The 24,478-nt window shown below is 32.9% G+C and overlaps 1 protein-coding gene across 2 annotated transcripts in view; it reads left to right on the forward strand.

Annotated features, from left to right (window-relative positions):
• The window catches only part of EPHA5 (EPH receptor A5), a 338,394-nt gene that overhangs the window by 269,438 nt on the left and 44,478 nt on the right, over positions 1-24,478 (forward strand). Inside the window, exon 9 of one of the 2 annotated variants that reach the window (XM_042984445.1) lies at positions 16,825-16,890. The exons of the other annotated variant lie outside the window; for it this stretch is intronic. Within the exon in view, the coding sequence (XP_042840379.1) occupies positions 16,825-16,890 (66 nt within the window). The remainder of the gene's footprint in view (positions 1-16,824; positions 16,891-24,478) is intronic. 2 annotated transcript variants of the gene reach the window in all.

Genomic DNA, 24,478 nt, shown 5'->3' on the forward strand with positions numbered 1-24,478 from the left:
TATTTTGTCTCATTCTATCCTAATTTAAAATAATGGTAAATAGCCAAATATTTATAATCACACATGTAAATACTGATTTTAGGAAAGCTCTCATTAAAAGCAAATCTCAGTGGCTTATGAATTAGCAGATGTGACTTTATGAAACTGTAATAAATCCAGGCATGTGTATTGATTTAATATCTGAGAGTTGTTATTCCTTCTATTTTCTCATGATTACACGCTTTTTTCTTCAAAGGCTCTGAATCAAAGATAATTAGAGAGAAGATCATAATTTATTAATAACTGACAAATGGGGATCAGGACACAGTAGTGCCAGAAAGACGAGGAGCATAGCAACAACTAATTGCCCACTGTGGGAAGTAAATCGTCCTAGGAAACTGAACCCAAGAGAGTTACTGGTTCAATTGCTCAACATTATTGAATATCCCACCTGCGATTTCTCACAGATCAAACACGTAAACATCACGGCAACTCTCAGGAAGTTATATTGAGGCAAACATTTTGGAGGAAAAATTCTATGACACGGAGATAAGTTAATATCATTGATTTGCAAAAAAATATATATTATTATAGCAAAGAATCTAAAGACTCAGATTTCATCAAGTATGAAGCATAGAGCAGGTCAAAAGCCTAATACAAGAGAGCAAAATACACTTTTTGTCTGAAGCTCTATTTGCCCAAAAGCTCTATTTCTATAAAATGTGAAAGAGAAAATGCTAGCATGCCAGCAGACACTATGCTCTGACAGAGGACTCTGCTAGGTTTCTGGGAATCTTACTACATCTCTCAGAGCCCACACAGGCTCTCCCAGGAACCTGATATCCAGCTCTACAGAGAAAAATCAATAGCACTACGCTATGCCAAAGGGTAGCCCATCTATTCAACAAAACCCCGTTAATTTCCTGAGCCATGTCTAGGAATATATCCATTGCTGAAAAATGAAGCAAATAACAGTAAAATGCTCCAAATGATTTTAAACTCCAGCTAAAAACCCCATTTGTTTAAGATCTGTGCTCTTTTTAAAAACTTTAATAACCTGCAAAGAAAGAAATGTTTCTAATGGATTAGCAACTCAATTTCAAACAGCTGCATTCTTTATTGTGCCATGTAGAGGAATTGACTTCAAATATATCTGATGTCTGTGGTAGTTTTAGTGCTACAAAACATATTACATCCTAATTATTTTGCTTACCAAAATTCTTTTTACTATCGCTCACTCCTTGCTTCTCATTATTTCCTACTCTCCTGACTTTTTAATCTCACAGAAAACTGGCATACTCCCCTGTGGTGGGTCTTCGGCAGGCATTTGCTCTGAATAGTCTACAGGCATTACTCCTCTCTCTTGAAGCCATCAATACTGCATAACATGGGTGAATTGTAATGATTATTTGGGGCTTTTGTTCTTTAAATCCCTGTTTTATTTGTTTATTTTTTTAAATGACCCGTTATCTTTTCTTCCCATTCTTATGGTCTGGCATTGGGTTCCACATCTCTATCCTGGTCATTGTTTGTTGAGTTCTCTTGAGCCAAGGTAGATCCAAAGGCCAGAAAGATGGTCGAAGTTTATTGTAGGTTGTTTGTTTGTTTGTTTGCTTGCTGTTTGCCTGCTCTTCACACAGCCACTTCCATCTTGAAAGACAAGATACCAAGTGGGGAAAGTGGGACCTCTTTGTGGTGTTTACTGAAGGAAAGACTGTCTGTTTTTTAGGTGTTCTTAGGATGTTCTTACACCAACATTATAATTCCTCTTCAGTGTCTCTCCAGGCGGAAGCTTTCATAGGATTCAAAAATTCTCTCGAATCTCGCAAGCCCCTCTTCTCCACCTCCAAGAGCTCTCCATACCTCTGGCATTGAGTGACCCTAGTGCCACTTGGACACTTCTATGCCTATTTCATTGATTTTCCTGAAAGAAATGTGCTAGGCATTGGTTTAAACTGATTATACCCATAGGTGATATATAAATAGTGCCCACGTTTAAAAAAAAAACGAATCTGAGTTTCAATTGAAGTCATGTAATTTTGCTTGTTCATTACTTTAATCATTTAATACTTTGATTGATACTTTCACTATTTCGTACAGAGAGATATCTGGCACAGATATGGAGAAATAGTACACAAAAGAATGTAAAGTAAACAGAACATCCAATCACAGAGCAAATATTTAAACAAACATGTTTAAAAATATGTAGAAATATAAAATTAAGTGAAATATTTTCTGTTAATATTATTTTTCTTAGATACACTAGAATCTTACTATAAATCCTCACTGCTAAAGTTGTTTGTGACATCATATATGCCAGTAACACATGCTACTTTTTTAAGGATACCAAGTTCAGCATAAATATTTTAACAGTGTAGATATTAAATCTGTAGAATTATTCTGGTTTTCTTAATTTTCTACAAGTATAATTACCAGGAAAAGCCAATCTACAGGTCCAATCATCCTCAGGAAAATTTTAAGGTGAAATTGAGCCACCCAAAATGCCTAATTTCTGTCCCATCATGAAAAAGATGGTGTAAAAATCTAACAAGTTATCATCAAATCAGCATGAATTTAACATGTACATGATAAGTAATGTTGAACTTTGATTATACATAAATTTTGATGAGACAAATATATGATAAACCAGAATTTTACATTTGTATGATGTTTTCTAGTACATGAGGACCTCTTGATGATTTATTTTGATGTCAATATCTGACTCTTTCTGATCTAGTCCTATTCCAGCTCTTTCATGTGTACATGTTGTGGTCTGCTAGATTTACCTCTTCTCTAGCCATTTGGAATGTCATGGCCAAGATAAACCCAGCCTTTCTTGGAATCTGAAAAAACCTATAATTAATCATTTTAAACCAGTGCTAGTACATACTCTCCAGCTCCAATAGGAAAACAGCTACTTTTTTTTTTTATAGTTTTATAAAACAGTCATTATAGATCATTTTTACTCCAAGTGTTTGTATTTTTTCATCATTTGAAAATTAATTTAAACCTTATGGTTGCTGGATGTTAACCAATGGCGTATTAGTTTTTATTTATTACTTATTTTTTTAATTGAAGTATAATTGACATGCAATATTATACTGGTTTCAGGTGCAGGACATAGTGTTTCAACAATTACATGCAGTATGAAATGTCCACCCTGGTAAATCTAGTTATCATCTGTCACCATACAAATCTATTACAATATTATTGACTACATTTTTTATGCTGTGCTTTTTGTCCCCATGACATTTACTTTATAACTGGATGTTTGTACCTTTTAATCTCCTGTATCTATTTCATCATCCCCAACCCTCCTCCCCTCTGGCATTTTGAATTCCAAATAGATGTCTATTTTACCACCTAATATTTTTCTGCCCAAGTTCTGAGGCTTGTAAATGTGCATTCCAGAAATTGAAATGGAAGGTCCTTCTGAACATCTCATCTCTCTGGTTGGAACCTGTGTAGTTTGGCCCTTTGTTTCCATCAGTTCCCAAAGCCAGGGTGACTGGAACCAGTTGCTATGTCTCCAACCCTTTGAAAACACTCCACTCTAAGGGGACTCCTAAATAACCTGATTTGGAAGTCTATCAGGGGATCGTCTCAGTACATCATATGTCCTGAAGTGACTATCACTGTCAATCTTGCTTCCTTCCATCTGCTCACCCACTGTATAATTGCTTAGACCTCAAATATGTGAATTGCTGGGCTGCTTTAGCAATGCTCCAACATATCTTTGACTTGAGATTAATGGCCATTTCCTTACATGAACGTCCTGATTTTTTTGACCTTACCAAGATCTCTTGCTGCCAGCCTTTTCTATACATTTCAGTCTACTTTTTACACTGTGTGTTAGTTAGTTGGCATGGTTACAATGATTGTCCTAATTTCTTACTAGTTGTTATTTTATTTATGCTTGCATTTCTTAATTTTCTGATTAAAAATTATATAAAATATGCAAGACAAAATGCAGGAAGAAAATTAATCATATTTATCCACCAGAGGCAATCAATATTCATGTTTGGCCCTACATACTTAAGATCTTTACATATATATAGTTGAGTTCATAATTTATAATTTTATTTTCTGTTTTTCTTTGATGTAACATCATCATATAAAGTTTTCCTGTGTAAATTTTAAAAGCAAATTTAGGAAGTCTTTTATATTCTAATGTCTAACTTTTCCCATATGCTGTCCCTTTGGTTTTGTTTGTTTCTTTTCTTCTGTTGTCATTGTTATGAGGGAGAGGGGTTAATATTTCAATCTTTAATGTCCTTAGAACATATTTGTATAATTCAATGTAAGGATAGTGAATACGAATATTTTTAAGATTGTTGATACAAATTGACAAATGTATCAAATGACAAATGACAAATTGTAAATCATTGCACGAATTACCATTCCCCCAACAGTGTATGACACTACCTAATGGGTCACAAACTAGCCAGTCTGTTAATTTAATAGAAGAAAAATATTCTGTATTTTTAATTGCATTTCTTTTTTTATTTTTGAAATTTAATAGGCTTATTAATATATATGCAATAACTGTACTCATTAGTTATTTTATTACATGTTTTATAAATTAAATATGCATACTCTTTACCCACTTGGACTAGTGGAATCTTAGTTCTTTGTGTACTAAAGACACATCATTAGAAGTGTCAAGATTTGTTTACTTTTTAGTAACATTTGTTTTGCATGTGATACAGTTGTTAATTGTACCTTTTGGGGAATCTAAATTGATATTTTCTACAAATTTATGTGAGTATAAGAACTGTTTATCACTCTCTCCCAAAATTGTTTCAGGTCTTCACCTGTAGTATATACTAAGTAAGTGTCTATATAGATATTCTTTTATCTATACTGCCTCTGGGCTAGCAAAACATTCTAATCTAATTTGGTCTAGGATCATGTTAGTTTAAATATAATTTTAAAATGTGTTTCATTGTTTGGTCTAGCAAATAACTGTTGGGAAATCACATATAGTCATAATTACAAGTATTTTATATAAGTACTCTTATGGGTCCATACATTGATATACAATTATATGTATTAAAAACAATTGCAATCATAATTGACCATTGTTATATATATGTGTACATTAAAATAGTTAGCATTTATTACCATTATATTCAATTTTTTTGAAAACTTTTTAAATGTTTAATTATTTTCAGAGAAACACAGATAGCCTGTGCAAGCAGGAGAGGCAAAGAGAGAGGGAGAATCCTAAGCAGCCTCTGTGCTGTCACCTCAGAGCCTGCTATGGGCTTGATCTCATGAACTGTGACATCATGACCTGAGCTGAAATCAGAGTCAGAGGCTTAACCGAATGAGTCACCCTGGCATGCCCATATTCAAGTTTTAAAACTTATGGCAACTTCTGTAATATATGATTTCAATGTTACTGACCCGTATGAATAGAAAACAAAATGTGCTTACATGGAATTTGAATAGTTTGATGTGAAAATGAACACTTAGTTTCTTGTTAAATCAATCTCATAATTAATTCAGTTCTCATGTTTATCACAAAATAAACACAGTTCTTATATTTTGATAATTTGAATATACTTCCACAATTACTTTAATTATTTGAGTGTGAAATAATTAAATTTAAACATTAGTCCTTCTAACTCCTCTACCTTATAAATTTAATGCTGCTATAAATGATTCAACTCTGAAAAAATATTCAACAGCCATAATGGAGGGAGCTAAGTAGGTTAGAACTTACATAGTCGCTTATTTCTTTGATTAATATCTTCTTTTTTGACCCACTCATTTTTAATTGATATTATTCTACATTAAGACAAATGGCTGTTTAAAACAAATGTTACTATGCTTAAAATATTTTTTTAAGCTGGCAAAATTAGCATCACTTTTTTGCAACCTTATCCGTTCTTAGTTTTTCCTCTCTACTTCTCTCAAAATAAATTAAAACCTAAAGTAGCTAAGCACAAGCAGGTTAGTCATAAGAGTCATATACTCTTCTCAAAGAGGCTTTACAGATAGACCTGTTTCAACAATGAAATGACTGGGAGGGAAAAGCTCAGTGGAAGGAGCTCACAGTATCTTTCGGCTTCTATAAATGGAGGTAATTGATGTTTGCTCAGTGACGGCATCATCCTGTAGGAGAAAGCAACATGATTCAGTATTTTGTGTATCAACATTATTATTGTGCCAGAACAGAACTAAGATGCCAGTTGATTGTGAGGATAAATCTATGCAATTTTCCTGTATTGAACTAGTAAAGTTATCTCATCTGTGGAAATAAACAAAAAACACCCAAATGAGAACAAGCAAAGGCTATTTATTAAGAAGTTGCTATAGCAAGGGGATCAGCCACCATCACTTGCATCTGGCAGAAACCCAACGGCAGGCAGTGGAGTGTAAAGCTTTAAAATGAAGAGAAGGGAAGGCTTCAGTTTTTCCCTGATTGGAGGCTATTGGCATGGGATAGCTGGAGGTGGGCTAACTAGAAGCGGAACATCCTGTGGGATTGCTTGTGGGGGCATGTTTGGTGTCTTCTACTTAGAATGGACAAAAGTTAGTGAAGCTGGCATTTATTGATAAAGTCTGACTAATTGATCACTCAGGTCAGTTGCTACAGAGCTTGTGGTTTGGCTTCCTAGACTGGTTGCTGCAGGTCTGGCATCAAAGTTCTGTTGTTTTTTTTTTTTTTTTTTTTTTTTTTGGTCTAGCCATTGTCCCTTTGTACATTCAGTCTCTCACACATTTCACTAAATAGTAGTACAGGTCTTTTTATAAGCTGAGTGTTCAATAATGAAGAAAAATTAAAAAGGAGTGAAAAATTTAAGGGGTGCAGCCATGAATATACTGTGAATTGCTTTTAGTAAGTGATCAGATAAATAACTATTTAAAATCAGTAACACTTTGAATTTTATAGGTTAATGAAAGAAACCATGTAATTTTGCAGTGAGAGGATAGAAATTGTTTAAGAAGAATTTTGTTTTATCAGGCAAGTTAAGAAATGATATGTCTTTCCAATGCCAGAAAACAGGGATAGAGGAAAGAAAAAAAAAAGAGGGGGGATTGAAATTGAGACAAAGATGAAAAAAAATTTTTTTTTTGCATTTTTAGTGGTTCTTAATATCAAACTTTTCCTTTCCCTACCCGTTTGCTGATTTTTGAGGTCAGATGTCAAAGTTTATAGTTTGTGCCCTACCTATGCAATGCATACCAGGTTCTATTTCCTATTTGCTACTTGATGAGTTTTCAGCAGATTATAACTGGACTGATTGAGAGTTTGTCTATCAAATGCACAGCAAGCCAATAAAGACTGACACCAAGCTTCTGCAGTGAAAAAAGATAGGTGATTTATTGGTGTGGTACTACATAGGAGAATAGGAAGCTTGTCCTCAAAAGTCTCACACTCCCTGATGGCTTGCAAGTGAGGATTTTAGGGGCAAAATTTGGGGCAGGGGTCTTTCGAAAAGGTGGACACCATTTACCAGAAGCCCAGGAGGTCATGTTAACAGGTGTTCTGGCACCACTTCTGCTTGCCAGAGGTCTTTTCCATATCAAGAGACTTGAAATCAAAGAAGGAAAAGAAAGAAAAGGAAGAAAAAGAAAGAAAGGAAGAAAGAAAGAAAGAAAGAAACAAAGAAAGAAAGAAAATCTTTATTCTTCCTGTTAGAGACTTCATTATATATTATATATTATATGTTATATATTATATGTTATATATTATATATTATATATCATTATATATTATATATCATTATATATATCATTATATATCATTATATATATCATTATCATTATATATATCATTATCTATATCTATCTTTGGGATAGTGCTGATTAACTACTTATCCTACACTTTCTTTGAATAATAAGCAAGCATTCCTTTCCCTTGGGCCTCAGCCTACATGTTCTTTAGCCATTTGGGCCATGCCTAGGGTGATATGATTTATAATGTACATTTTTCCATCTGACAAGAGCTGACAAGATGGATACCGGCTTCAAAATTAAAACCAAAACATCACAGATAGGTGATAAAAGTATGTAGTCCAAATATAGTAAAAAGACATTAGTGTTTTATTGACCATATCTAAATTATAGCTTACATATATATATATATATATGTATACATATATTTCTACATATTTTCATGTATATGTAAATACGTATGTCATATATAAATGTATACACGTAAGTGTATAACAATATAGTAGGGACATCTAATCTTCAAATTTGAGTAATATAAAAACATTTAAGCGATGTATCAAAAGGTGAAATGTGATTTTTCTGTTCAAAATATTGCACCAGAGCAGCCTTTTGCATAAGTACTTGATAGATCCTGTAACCTCTTTTTGTTATGGCTCACCAAAGTAGATTTGTCTGACCTTGGTGACCTGTAGGGTTTGCTTTTTTAATGGGATTTGAGTCTTTGATATGCTTCCTACTTTCATAGCATGGGCAGTTGAATAGTCACACATGTCATTTGAATGTAACGGTTAGTATTGTATTTTTAACAATTGGTACAAGAATAAATAGAGGGTATGGTTATTTTCTCCTTGATGAATACAGAAGTATTGTTACAGAAATGGTAAATTTAAGCTGGACCTGAAGGATGAAGAGGAATTTTGAGTTTGTTGATAGTGAGCATTAAGGAAGGCGTATAAGAATGAATGCACATAGCGTGTTCAGTTTACTGTGACTCCCTAGACATCTACAAGGCCTTCACATCCTCTACCTGTGACCCTCCCTATCCTGATCTCCGTTCTTCCTGCTTCATTAAAGGCATGAGCTTTCTTTTATACAAATATGATATATATGTCTATGTAACATGTAAAATTATGTAACTAAATATAGATGTGGTTCTGGTTTACTCCAGTTCAGTAACAGTTCAAAGAAAATCTTTTATATCAAGATATCCACTTCTTGAAAGCTCTTCTGACAAATCTGTGGCAAAACTGAGTTTGCTTTCATATAACTATATGTAAGTCTGTGGTCCAATAGACACAAGGGAGAAATAGAGAAGCTGAATACAGATAATTTTATAGTGTTGCTATTTTTGAGATATTATGACTACTATTTAATCCAAGTAGCTAATATAGAAATATAGAAGTTCAAAAGAATCTGTCGTTAAACATTAAACTTAGCAATTAAACGTGTAAGGATAAATGTTAGGAAAAAAAACTTGTGGTTTAAAAAGGTAGAGAATACAATGTAATTTACAGTTACTTAACAAACCAGTCTTCATGGTTTACATGGTTGTATGGTTACAGGTTTCTGGAGAATTATTTAAAGTACTTACCAGAGAACAAATTGTTTTTAGGCACCTCTAGACACTTCAGAAGTTTTTATTAACAGCAGACCATTAATATGCTAATTAACAACCTTTCCTTTTGTATTCATTAGGCAAATTCCCCTAAGACTATTATAAGACACAACATTCAATACAAGAAGTATTTATTGAGTACCTATTGGATCAGTGGTGTCAATCTGGAGGAAATTTAGAATCCACTGACAGCTTTTGAAAAATAATGATACCTGGGTCCCACAACCAAGCTACAATATTTTGACTTAATTGTTCTAGGGTGAGGCCTGGGCATTGGTTTTTGTTTGTTAGTTGGTTTAAATATCACCTGTTGCTCTAATCTGTGGCTAGGTATAGAATTATTGCACAATGTGGTTTCAAACTTGTTTTTATATAATTTCTTATTCTTAAAGCACAGCACATAGATTGTTAGTAAATGTTTGCTAATAAGGAGAATTATTGTGTCCACTACTGCAGCAAAAAAATTTACAAAGGTGGTTAATATTTGGTAAAATTCATTTTGATTTCCTAAATATATCCTGGAATAAGCAGACTGAATCTAACATGTTCAATAACATTTTCTAGTTGCATCAGTGGCTTTACCTGTGGCATTCATGGAAAAAGAACCTGTTTTGTAATGATATTTGGCCTATGAGAATGATTAAAAGAAATATAGAAATCTTCATTAAAATATACCTTGGGAAAATAGATCAATTGAAATGTTGTCTAAAGATAACTCACATCAAGCTGTCCTTCTAGGTCCTAATAGTCATTTTCAGAGTAAGAAATAAAAAGAGTTCCTGATTCCAAAGTTAAAGTCAGTAGGTTTTTGTTTGTTTGCTTTTGTGACTTTTATCCTTGAGGGATGGCTGCATATGGCACATTTAGATTGGTAGAGTTTGGGGATTTGTCTTTATTTTACGAATCTTTGAAGTATGTATAATTATGTAAACTTTACCTTAGTCACTTATATGATTTTATCTCTATTTTATACGTGTCTTTGACTAATTGACTAATAGTAGAGTTTGGGTCATTGAGTAATGTTATGGCACCTATCCTTTAATACTTTGGAACAGAATTTGCTATATTTTGCTACAGTAAGGGCTTGACCCATATGGAGGCATTTTAAGTGAGGTATGTAATTTATTGTGAATTAATTGATCAGATTTTTTTTAACCTGGTAACAGGCTATTTGTGGAGAAAGAAAGAAAGGTTATAGCAGGGTTCTCCACAACAACTTTTAAGTTTTAAGATGAGTAGCCAGTTGAAGAGAAACATAGGACAAGGTCTGGAAGAGTCCCAAGTGCAAAAGCTTCTAGCCCATGGAGTTGAGGTAAATCACCCTCCTAGTACATGGATGTGTTCAGCAAATGAGAAGTTCTCTGGACTCTGGACTTGGGATTTCTATGGAGGCTTCATGATGTAGGCATGAATGATCATTAACTCCTTTTCTAGCCCTTTTCCTCTCTCTGGAGAGTGAGGGGTGTAACTGAAAATTCCATACTTCTAACAATTTTTATTTTATTTTTTTTTTTGAGAGAGAGAGAAAGCACCTGTGTGTGAGCAGCAGAGAGGGGTGGAGAGAGAGAGAGAGAGAGAGAGAGAAAGAGAGAGAGAGAGAGAGAGAGAGAGAGAGAGAGAGAATCTGAACCAGGCTCCAAGCAGGCACAGAGCCCAGTGTGGAGCTTTATCTCAAAACTGTCAGATCATGATCTGAGCAATCAAGAGTCAGATGCTTAACCAACTGAGCCACCCAGGTGTCCCTGAAAATTCCATACTTCTAATCATGACCTAGGTGTTTCTGGTGACCAGCCTCCATCTAGGAAACCACCAAGAGCCACTTCATTAGTACAAAAGAAATTTTTATCACCCAGGAAATTCCTAGAGATTTAAGAGCTTTGTGTTAAGAACCAAGGTCAAAGACCAAATATACAATGAGAAATGCTCCTAGTGCTCTTATCACTTAGGAAATTACAAGAGTTTTAGGAGCTCTGTGCCAGGAACTGGGGTCGAAGATAAATGTCAGAACAAAAGATTCTCTTAGTACCCCTATATACAAGGATTTTAGGAATTCTGTGTCAGAAACTGAGAAGCAGATACTATATATGTTTCTTATTATTTCACAGAAAGATATGAGAATGCTTGGAACTTGATTAGGTAAGACTAAGAGATACACTGATGTTTCTCTTATTTTTTTTCCCCACTAATGTTTTAAACCCATCTACCAGGGACTTGTACTTAGGCAGGACTATTGTTAGTAAAGCATCCCAGGGGATAATAGGGAGGCACCTGTAACCGTTGCTGAGGGATAAGAAGCTCTAGAATGAGAATAAAGCAGAGAACTAGAAAAAAGATTGAAAAATTATGGCATATAACTATATCTTTTTCTAATTTGTCTAGACTACGACTTGGAAATAGTGATTGAATGGCACACATAAATCCCAACATATGTATTAGATGTGGTGTTCCCCTCAGAGTAACTCAAAATCACAATTAAAAAAAATAAATTAAAAAAAAAGTTCTTTATAACCATTTTGCATTACCTTCTTTTCAGGGTAGAATAATTTTATGCCTTTGTGCCAGAAGCATGGAGAATGAAGAGTAGAGTTTGGGAGCCACATACATTATAATTATGCTTTTTATCCCTCGCTCAGTTTTTGCAAAAGATTTCTGCAGAGTTTTAGCGTGGCTTCAACCGGAAATCAGTACTAAGTCTTAAAAGAGGGCAGGGAATTAAGACACAGATGAAAAAGATACAGCATTACAAGATTTTTTTTAAATCTGGAAGACAATTAACATTGTCAATGTTAACTATCAGTGAACAATTTCCTCAGCTCTTCTGTTTTAAATATTTGTTACACATCTAAATTATTTTCATCATTTAAAAACTGATAGAGTGTAAATGACAGCATATTGTGATAAACATCATAATTGGAATTGTTTAAATAATTTGTATCATTTTCTTAAAATTATAAAATGAAATAACCCCCAAAAACTGCAGAGAAAATTAAAATCACCCCATAATGCTCATTAATGTAACACTCCAACAATAACTCTTAAAAAAATACTTGTTGCCATTTTATTTCTCTACACACTAATTAAATATTATATATACCTTATTGATTTTCATCACATCATAGATTCCACAAATATAATTTGTTTATTTCAAAATATTCATTAGCTATTTAGTTCCTTTAATATACCCAGACTCATGTATATTTTCTGTACCTCATTCTTTGCCCCAGGACCAGATTATTATAATATTGTCAGTTTTAAAACTTCAAAGCGGTCACTTTGAATCTGGGACAATGTGAAGAGTCTCACACTGGATTATGAAACTCATTCTTCAAACTGCCTTGTCGTAGAGTCTCCACTATTATCCCATTTACATCAATGCCTGGTTTACCCAGACTATACATATAGTAATGGATACATCCAGGAGTGCCCCTAGTTTGACTACAAACGCCATAATCTTCATTCTTTTGCTATACAGTGGTGTCTTGCTCTTTGATAGGTTTTGGAGGATTGTTTCCTAAAGGATTGATTCACTTTTCAGGGTGGCCTAAGCGCCACTCTGTTTTCTCTACCACTAAGTACCATCTGTTGTTCTTTTATTTTAAATGGGGAAACCACAGGGGTGGCTGGGTGGCTCAGTTGGTTAAGCATTCGACTTGGGCTCAGGTCATGACCTTGCAGTCTATGAGTTTGAGTCCCACATCAGGCTCTGTGCTGATGGCTCAGAGCCTGGAGCCTGCTTCTGATTCTGTCTCTTTCTCTCTGTTCTTCCCCTGCTTGCACTCTGTCTCTCTCTCTCAAAATTAAATAAACAAAAAAATAAATTCTAAAAAAAGAACATAAGTTATTTATAAATGGGGAAACTACAGAACCTTTTGGTTCTCTTACCCTTTTTAAGTTTTTTTTAATCAGTAAACTGAAAATATTTGTTACCTGATTAAAGTACCTGTTTTGTGAAATTACTCTTCCTGCTTTTCTCTCATTCATCTATTAAGATCTTAGTGTTCTTCTTTTCTGTTTGTATGATCTCTTGTTTAAGAATTTAAATCATTTATCCATAGCCTGTAGTCTTGGTTCTCTGATCTAGTATCTTTGAGAATTTCTTCCCTAGAGTTATAATCACCTTGCTTTGGTAGGAGGGAGGTTATCTTACTTACACTGACACACTTCGTGCATGTATTGATCAACTCTGTGTAAGTCCTGGCTAAAGTAATTTCATTTGAATCTTTTTTGGGTCTGGAGAGCTTCTGTTATCATATTTTAATCTTCCGAAGGACAAATCGAAATATCTTGTTAAAACAAAGACCAGCAGTTTTTCATTATAAGCCTGGGAGAGCTAAACTATTTTAAACTTGGATAAAACTTGTTATAGCTGCGTGCCGTTACTTACAGACTTCCAGGTGCTAAAAACTGATGAGAATGCAGATGTGCTGTGTTGAACCATAGCTCACATAAATTAGATTGGCTGCTATTTCTAGCACATTTTGGTTTCTATTTCTAAATTATCTCTGAGGCTTGTAAGCATTTTCAACCTGTACTTCAAGTATGTATTGATTAAGGAAAGAACACGTATACCATCTGGTGCTGAGGTGTTACTGTGACAGCATCCTCAGACTTTATTTTAAAACATTTACTTGGGGGGCGGGTGGCTATACTGCTTTAGATATTCATAGAAAAGGAACTTCAGTTTTAATCTTCTTGATAACAGAATAATACATAGGGTGCTGTGATCACTAAATCCTTACAAAATATATTTTGTAGAACTGAGTTTTTCCAAAAAAAATTACATTGACCATTTTGTATTTATATGAATCGGTCTGAATATAATTAGCTATTTAGTTACATTGTAAATGGAAATACTTAGTATGATGATATTATATGGAACATCAAAAAGCTAATTCATCTGAGATAATAAGTATCTAGTTTATCACTCTAAGTATGATATTACTAAGAGGAATAAGCTACCACTCTTCTCCCAAAATGCATGATATGCCAGATATTGATCTAAGTGAATTTATGTATTCTCACTTCATTTTTAAAAAACCTTTGAGATAGGATCCATTATTATTTCTATTTTATAGCTGTCAACTGAAACACAAAGAGGTTAACTAACTTGTCCAAGGTAATTTATTTATGCCACTTAAAACAAGTCAAAGACACTATCAGTGCAAATCTAAAGCAATGACTCAGATAAAAGCAGTAGCACAAGTGTTTGATTTTACATGATTTCATATTTTTGATTAAAGTTTATTAAAACTTTAAAATCTTAGTGCTAAGTATGGTGGTTTAAGTTCTTCGTGGATTTGGCGTTACTGCGAATTGCATGTGTATGTGTGTGTATGTGTGTGTATGTATTAAACTATAAGAAAAAAATCTTATTATAATTTTCAAATTAAGAGGACTGAAAAAATATTATTTTTAGAATCATTCGTGTGTTTTTGGAGTCTCAGAACACTGGCTGACTATGAAATCCTAATAGGTAATGGCCGACCACAGTGAAGTTATCACCTTCCTAAACACAATTCTACATGAGTTTATAAACAGTGTACCCTGAACTAGAAGTATGTTTGTACTTTATTAGGAGATGACATCATCCTTTTTTATTAATCACTGAAAAATAGATACATTTGTCAACAATTATTATTTATTACTGATGGAGTTGAAAATGTGTTGTTTGAAATTAACACATACATGCAAACTTTCCACATTCATAGCTATCAGTAAATTTAAATAATTGTGCCATTGTTAATATCAGTTACAGTAAAGCACTGACTACTTGCGGATGTCATTCATTTCGTTTAAACTGTGAAGAAATAAAACGATTAAAGAATCATCCTCATCTTAGGAAACTGATAGTCTAAGAAAAGAAGTCAAACATTCTTTAAGGACAGATAGTAAGTGTTTTAGCCTTTGCAGACTGTACATTCTCCATCATAACTACTCAACTATGTCAGAACAACACTAAACAAGCCACAAATAACAAGTAGAGTGTGGCAGTGTTCTAACAACACTGCATTTACAAAAATAAGTGGGGGGCTAGTTTTGGTTCATGGGCTGTAGTTTATCAACCCATAATCTGAGTGCTAATATAAAAAGAAACATTAGGAAAATTAATTTATAGAAGAGATCAGTGTTTAAGATATTTATGAAATAAATGGAATTACAAAGAAATATATCAAGATCTGCCAAAGTATTTCACAGATATTTTACCTAATCTTTAAGTATTTCAGTATTTTGATATCCTGTAACTTTGTATTTCATTATCTCCACAGTGAAATAAGTTTTGGCATATTTTAAAAAATGTATTACAATAAATAGTCAAATAGGAAGTAAATGTCACAGGAACCATTTTTATTTACTAGGATTTCACTTTAGTGACAGTCAGATTTCCAGACAATTACTAGTCCTAAAAATTAAAACATCATCAGTTTTCCGAAAAAAAAAAAAAAGAAAAAAATATATATAAAAAACATTGCCTACTTTTCCTTTGAAAAAGACCCATTGAAATTTAATTTGGAAATATTTGCCTACCTTTGTTAGCATTTCCAAATTTGTTGTATGTTTATATTTTATTTTCTTCTCTTTATTTGTTATAAAACAGAGTAGATACATTTCAAGTAATTAAAGTTCAAAACAGACAGATTTTAGAAAAAAAACCCTTGGCCTGCTGGTTTATGGTATCATTGCTGAGCTCATTTCTCAGTTCTCTTGAAATCACTATGAATGCTATTCATAAAATATATAGACAAATGAATGCATTGAAGCACTAAATAAATTCTATGTTATATCCTGTGATCAGTTTATGTGGTTTCTAACAACAAAGTGCATTTTATAAAATAATTTACTTGGTATTTTCTGGATTTTTTATGAATATGTGAAAAATTTGAAAGAATCTTGAATGTTGCAGTATCCAGAAAAGTGCATGTATTATATGTAGTTTGCTTTTTTTAATATAGCAATAGCTCTACAAATATATATTTGGAGATGCATTTTTTAAACCTGAATATGTAAATTTAAATTGGTAGCCTTCCATAGGTGATTGGAGAAGTCATGTAAGCATAACATCTCGATAAGCTGTAATAAATAATGCCACTGGCATAAGAAATCAGTGGGTCAAATGGGCAGGACATTACTCTCCCTCCTAAATTTATAGGTTCTATGCAAACATGTATTTAAAGGACAATTTAGCATGTCTTCTGAATATAAATTTTGTAGGAATTCCTGAGGAAAGATATATTTAAGTGGGCTTACATTTTTATTTGTATGTCTATATTAATTGCATAATCAAATACATTGGCTCATTATATTTCATACTGAATAAGCATTTTAAGAAAAATAAAAATAACTATTTAATATAGCTCTGTATTTCTTAAATCCATAAAATGCTTTTTAATTTGAAAGGCATTGTGGAAGAAGTTTCATTGTAATGCATTTAGGGATTTTGCTTTTGAAAAGCAAAGCTGACACCTGTCTAAATTCATAGTGTCTTTATGCTATACTGAGGGAGTGGGATCTCTTCCTTATCTTGGGCTCTCTTGTTTGCTTTTCAGTTGCTGCGAATGTGGCTGTGGAAGGGCTTCTTCCCTGTGCGCTGTTGCCCATCCAAGCCTAATATGGTTAGTGTTCCCCTCCCGCTTTCACTCCTATGTAATGTCCCACCTCTATGTATTATTGTCAGCATTCCTTTTTTTTTTTCCCTCCATTTGTGTACATTTTAACAGTTAGTGCACCAGGTATGCCTAAAAGGAGAGTAGATGGAAACCAATTTCCAAAGGGGAATCTTAAGTGATTTCACAAGAGATAATTGTCAATAAAATATACATAGAGCACATCATCCTTATCTCAAGCATTCATACTTCTCTTCCAAAGCTTTTACTGTGGTCCTGATTTAAACCAGAAGCTGTAAGGTTGTAGATCGTAGCATCTGTTTCACATTTAACATGTTTGTGTGTTTGTTGTTCCATTAAGATGAAAATCATATCATATATGGAAATGGAATGCTACCTCTTGACGAAATGCTATTTCAAATCACCATTTCTCTCTAAGAACCATGGAATGACCATAACTTAACTGGAATTTTTTTTTTTTTTTTTTTGGTAATCATTGTGGATATATGTGGCATTGGAGAACAGAACCACATGTAATTTTAAATGTTTTTTCAATATTTTAAGTGTGAATAATTTCAGATATTTGAAGTGATATTTCTAATTTGATACTGGTGAAGTAAAAAATATGCACATATTGGAGATCAGGGTCCAAAGGGCTAGTCTTAATTACTTACAAATGCAAATCCTAAATATATATCTGGGTTATAGCTATAAAACTATAGGCTAGGCTAAAAGATCAGAGAGCTCTATTCACAGATTTAGAGGGACTCCTGAACAATAGTGTGCTATCATGTTAAAAGTGAAATAATGTAGATAATTTCTTCCCAGATTAAAGATTCTACATCGCTGTACTACTGTATTGAGCTCTTATCTGTAGGTAAAACTTGCTGGGAAAAGATATTCTGAAATGCATTTTAGAGAAGTATAGGGCTTCCTTGGGGTACTGTAAATTGTAACTTGTATTCTCTAGGTGTAAATTAATTTTTGTTGATTACAAAAACTGGTGTGAATATGTATGCATGCGTGTGTACATGTGAGAAATGGTGGAGTGGATATCAGTGATCTTCTGAGAACAGGAGAAAGTTACAAGCAGGTTGCCAAAAATCAGAGATCTTTTTCTCAACCTTTTGAAAATTGTGTATTTGAAGGAAAATTTTGAGGTTAATGTGAAAGCAGAGATTTATTCCACATGATTTCATTTACTCCACAAATTCTTTTATGAGCATGGGGCTTTGATGACAAACCACAAATTCCTGAAATCTGGCAATGGCTAAAGTATAACATAAATATGGCTTTACACTGTGATTTTTTTTAAACTGCTGTATGAAAAGCTAAAACAAACAAACAAAAATGGTTGCTGAATTGTTCAAGCTACTTGAGTCTTAAGTAGAATTGTCATAAAAGATAAATCATCATTGATGCAGAATAGGCAGATTTTACATCTTGGAAAAAAAGATCAAAATCCAGGCCTACCTTGAAGTAAATCTCAAAGATAATGAGAGTATGAACATTCATGAAGACATGACTTAGAAGTATTGGCAAAAACAAACTTTAGCTAGATCTTAAATGCTTGTTTTAAGGAAAAGTGGAAAGGCAGAATGCTTCCTTCACAAAAAACCCTAAGATAACACAGTCATTTTTCTAATATTTTTTTTCAAATAATGCTAGCAGTTGTGGAGGCAGTGAGGGATTTGTGTGTGTATGTATATTTATGTGTGTATGTATGTGTGCGTACACTGAATGAATGAATGATTTAGCCACAAATATGCTTAGATACTTAATAAAATGCCAACAGTTTTTGTGGAAAAATATATGAAAGATCCAGAATGTTTTTAATGCATTCTTAGTGAAATGAAACAAAATAAAGCAAAGAAACAAACATAATTTATCTTATATAATTAGACTGTAAGAGAGTTGTCCAAAATTACTACTGGGAAAGAATGGAAGCTTCAAATATGTTTATTGTTAGACAGCTTTCTGAAACTCCATTTTATAATTGAATTTTAAGTCACTAAGTAGTTTCAGTTAAACATAGTATTTGTTTAGATTAAAGCATTGATGAGAAAACAATCTTTTATAATGGAAATTAAAGGCTGAGAAGAATAATTTTCCTAGTAGAGTCAGTAAAATACTGAAAAATCTTGACTGAAATCTTATCACCTAATTTCATATGTATAATCATATCAGTATAAGTCAATTACCACATAAAAATTTTCAAAGGAAAGTCTCTATCATCATCATTTGTGAATAGACATATTTACAATTACAGAACAAAGGTTGTTAGACATTTGGGGATATTGGAATGTCACTGTTTTTCATTCCTGGAAAGACCACTCATGTGTGGTTGGTTTTGACCTTAATATAATGCAACGCATATACATTAAAATTGCCCACTGTAAATTTACTGGCTTTTAAAGGTACCTTGATATACCTTATGGAAATCTCAGGATCTGAGAAGCATAATTTTGAAGACATTGATTTAGGTCTTTGGTTCTACAGTTCAACTATATTAAAACTTCCTCAATGCTCCAGAGTTCTGAGCTTTGCTCTATCTTCCATTAGAAAACCAAATGTATTTCAAATACATGATGTGTCATTTATAAGATGATATTGGTAATTCGATGTTGCCACCTTTGATCTCAAAGTATTCTTCATCACTCTACTTGCCCACTTGTTATGAAATCTGTACAGATATATAATAATGTTAATATTTCAAATACTCTTTCTTCATTGACTTAAATCTATCCAATGATAGAAGATATTTCTGTAATATTTCTCTACCCACTGATAGAAGATATTTCTGTAATATTTCTGAATGAAACCTGATGCCTAAATTTTAGTTACACCATGCCCAATATTGCCTACATTTTTAGCTTTGATCTTTGACTATATGCCATCACAGCTGGTTTGAAAATCTATTATTTTACTTCTCAAAAAAAAATCTATTTTTACAAATACCCAATGTTGAATAAATTGTTTTTTAGTGCAAGTAAGATGTTAATGTATGTAATTTCTAGAATAGTATTATAATTTATCCCTTAATATTCATTTGTGTTTATGTTTACAAACAGCAAAATATGTTTATAGCATAATATTTTTTTAAGTACATCTGAAAGATCTCATGGTCCCAAAATAGCCTTTTCTTGTGTTTCTTAAATTCAGACATATGCTAGACTATTTTCTTCATTCATTAGTTTTCATGCTTTTCAAGTGTTTTCGTATACCACTTACTATTTTTTCTGAAGTGTTCATGTGGCAAGAGAAATGGAGTTTTATATTCCAAAAACAAAGCATTAAATGTTCATTTACCTATCCTGTGCTTTTTTTAGGATATCAGTGTCATTTTTAAAGAGTTTCTTAAATATTATTAATCAGAGATATGAGGGGAAAACTTTAGCTTCTTTCATAATGCAGAGATTAAGACCAAAACCAAAACCAAAACAAATTTCTCTGACCAAAAAGATCACAAAATTACATTGGAACATTGTCTTAATGTTTCAATAAACTATTTTTCTTTCTCTATATTAGGTGAAAGTTTCTTAAAATTTGAAGTAAACAAATTTTTATTTTCATATACGTGCAACAGAGATTATTTCATTCCTCTTCACAACATTTCTGCCAGGGAGGAATGTGGAAATACTATCCCATTTTATAGATTTAGGAAAGAGACAGAAAACAAAATTATGTCTTCTAATTCTAGACCCTCATTTAAAGTGCTTATAGAAGGCAGATGCGAGTCTTGCTTACTATATGTATATATATATATATATATATATATATATATATATATATATCTCCAATTCCATTTGAAGGCTTCCTATGTAAAATACAACTCTGAACTGTTCCAAAATCCCTTTTTATAATACTTGTAGAACCACAGACGATAGGGGTTACTCAGTGGACCTACTCTAATTGAGAAATTCAGTGGTCATACCCATGAAATAGTTTAAAAATTAAGAGATATTACTTACTCTCACATTAGAACAAAATTTACTGAAAACAGGGAGACAATCTTCACATGTCATACTTTATGAAATGTGTTTTTATATCAAAATTCTAAGTCAATTAAAATTCAACTCAATATTGAAAAGTCTGTAATTTGTCTTTGAGTTTTTTGAGGTATTTGAAATTGTACAAGTCTTCGTATTGCTAATTCTAAAATGATTTCAAGAGTTCCTTCACGAAAAGTTTACAAATTCATAGGTACTATACCATTTTGGAATGTGTAATTTCCAAGGTATTCTTTTTTATTTGTCTTTTAAAATGTAGAAATTACAAATGGTATGTAAAGCATAAAATAAGAAATAAGTTAGTGTCTCATACTGACTTTAATCACAGAGTGGTTAGTATCTTGATAGAATGTGAGATGGGACCTCGCAAGCTAGGTCCTTGCTTTGTGTGGTATCATCATTCCATTCCCATATCCCAAGGAAAGTGTGATTTTCAACTGAGTACCTTGTCTCTCGAAAAGTATGTGTGAGAATTTTCAGTAAACAATAATGGATCACTTGCATTGTTTGTAAAACTGAAATCTATCTTTAAGGAACTCAAAAATCACAGTACTCTAATACACCAATGTGAACTATATGAATGAGAGTCAAGATCCTGCCAGCAATACAGCCTAAATATCCAAAGTCGCATTTCACTACATTTTCAATTCACATTCTTATTGAAGAATGTTGTCCCAAAAAACAAAACCTAACCTATTTCCATTATTCATTAGATATATTAATAAACATGTTTATATGCCCCATTATTTTATGAGGCTGAATTAGCTGAGCTTTTATTAAAACTACTTTTGTTCAGTTGGAGAGAATCCTGAAGTGAAAAAGTCAGATTATTTCCTCAAGATATGTAACTTATGCTTTTTAAGATTCCAGCAATAAAAGTCTTACACATTACATGGTGGTTGAGGTCACTATTATGTATGAATAAGAAAGTGTGCATATATGGAGAAATGCAGTATTTATTTATTTTTTTAATTTTTTTTTAACGTTTATTTATTTATTTTTGAGACAGAGAGAGACAGAGCATGAACGGGGGAGGGTCAGAGAGAGGGAGACACAGAATCTGAAACAGGCTCCAGGCTCTGAGCTGTCAGCACAGAGCCCGACACGGGGCTCGAACTCACGGACCGTGAGATCATGACCTGAGCCGAAGTGGGCCACTTAACCGACTGAGCCACCCAGGCGCCCCGAGAAATGCAGTTTTTAAAGAGATTTAAATTACAAGGAGATTTTATTTTCCGTAAGCAAAACATACTGCCTCTGTGTATGCTACAATTTGTTGCCTTAAGAATATTTTTCCTTTAAAATATAGCTAAAGCATTTCTTAATCTGGAAAATAGAGGAACAAGATCAGAGTTTCCGTTTCTGAGCTAGGGACTGCATATGCTCACTCTTTTAAAGAAATCAAACTGCAGAACTATTTCTTCTCCCATCATTGCACCCCTCCCCACCTAATTTAGAATTCAGTGGGGAAAAAAAAAGTGATTTTTCAGTGTTTATCTGTAGGCAAAAGTAATGGAAAACTCTGATTCTGTGGAAGCTATAGTTGAGCAAGGATTTATGATCTCCCTTGGCTCTTGCATTCACTCATCTTTCCTCATTGGCCATAAGGGTGCCATTTAATAAATTACTGATTCTCTGCATTGCTTGGGACTCAGGAGGGCTTGATATTCATACCTCTAATTTATTATCAAATTCTTAATTTCCATCCAAGAACCAAATTACTCATTGGCACATACATACATACATACATACATACATAAAGATTATTGCTTACTCTTTCATATATTATGGAAGTCTCAGATATCCAAATTTAGATGTCATGGTTGGGGCCAAATTTTTAAGATCAGAATTAACATCATCAAGGATGCATTACCCAAATTCTTAGGGTAAGTATGGGAGAAAATAGACTGATTTCTAAATGACCTATAAAGTCATTGTTATATTTACCTATTAACTGTCTCGCTAGGACTTTTTAATAAATATTAATTAATGATTATGAATTACACCTACATTTAACATGATTTCTCATGCCCACCTCTACTACTAAACAATAAGACAGTATTGTTCTCTAGGAGTAAATAAGTATAAATGACTAGAAGATGATTCCTCTAACTAGAAACACTAAAGATATTTTTAGTACAATGATATCAAAGCTCATTAAAATTGTGATATGGAGCAAAATGAAGAAACGGTTTCTTTTCCACTCAGAAAAAAAAAAAATCAGTTCCAGAAGGTAGGAGGCATAATTTATGTACAGAATGGCATATTTATTGACTGTTTGTCTGATGGGTTAAAATTATGCATCTGGAGCAGGTACAGACGATGATGCTGAATGAACAGGCATCCTGCAATGCTTTGTTAGTGAGGCTGAGCCGCTGCTTGGTGCCAGTATCTGCCAGCTGCACTTTTACTTGCTGTATCTTGTTGAGGCTTGTTTTAATGATGCTTTGGGGGGTTCCAGAACTTAATTTTATATGTTAATGTGACATGCAGCCGTATATGTTATAGAGCTCCAGAGATGCCCATAGTCAAAAATAACTCCTTTCTATTGCCCTCCTGACTCTCACCCTAGGTATTAAAATGTTAACCAGTCCTCACCAAGGTATTCCCAAATCCCTTTTTAGATGAGATCCAAGGTTTTATTTCCATTTTCATATGAGGAACCTGCATGCAATTTAAACATCCATGAGGCTTATTTAATGATAAAGACTATTTGACGATACAGGTTTGAAAGCTCTTTTCTTTTTTTTTCTTTTGAAGGTAGGAGAGTAGAAGGTAGACTGGATGTTTGTTTTCTAAAGTAAACTGAAACAACTTGTATACTTTTCAGGTCTCTTTAGAATTCTTCTAACAAAGTTTTTTTGTCAGTATTATTTAAATAACATAAATCTCAGGATGATTTTACACAATTTTATTTAGAACATTGATTTTCAAAAGTAACAGTAACTTCTCTCTAGAGACACATGAATTAAAGATTGAAAGAATAACACAGTATCTAGAAAAATTATGAACAATGCATTAAAATAAATTTCACACAAAATGTAATTTTAGTATGGTTTTATGTATTTTTTTTTCTCTCCATTTCACTGCAGTAAGTTGATTCAAGATGTCTTAAGGACTCTTGGATGACTAATGCAGCTATCTAAGTGTTATGAGTAAAATTTGAAAAGCCACCACATCCCCATTGTGTATTTTTCCTCACCTGAGAACAGCATATCTATTAAGTTATTACTTCAAATTTCTTCAGATTTCACTAGCTGTATTTTATTAGTAAATTGCCAGTTCTTCAACATGATAAAACAAAAATAATTGTATTTTTCTTTCAAAAATGACACAAAGATGGGTTGTGTTATCTACTTTGTAAAATACATATGTAATTATGCACTAGGAAATGATATAGAATAAAATAGGTTTTATTTTTCCATCGAAATAGAGACATATTTAAGAAATAACGTAGAATATATAAACAAGGAAAAGTCCTCGTTTGCATGTGTTGATTGAACACTTCATTTACATCACATAGTAGTTTTCAACCAACTTTGTAATGAAAATATTTTGTCAGTCTGCCATTTTGGCTGTATATTTTT

The sequence above is a fragment of the Panthera tigris genome, chromosome B1, assembly GCF_018350195.1.
Source record: "Panthera tigris isolate Pti1 chromosome B1, P.tigris_Pti1_mat1.1, whole genome shotgun sequence".
Classification (NCBI taxonomy): Eukaryota; Metazoa; Chordata; class Mammalia; order Carnivora; family Felidae; genus Panthera; species Panthera tigris.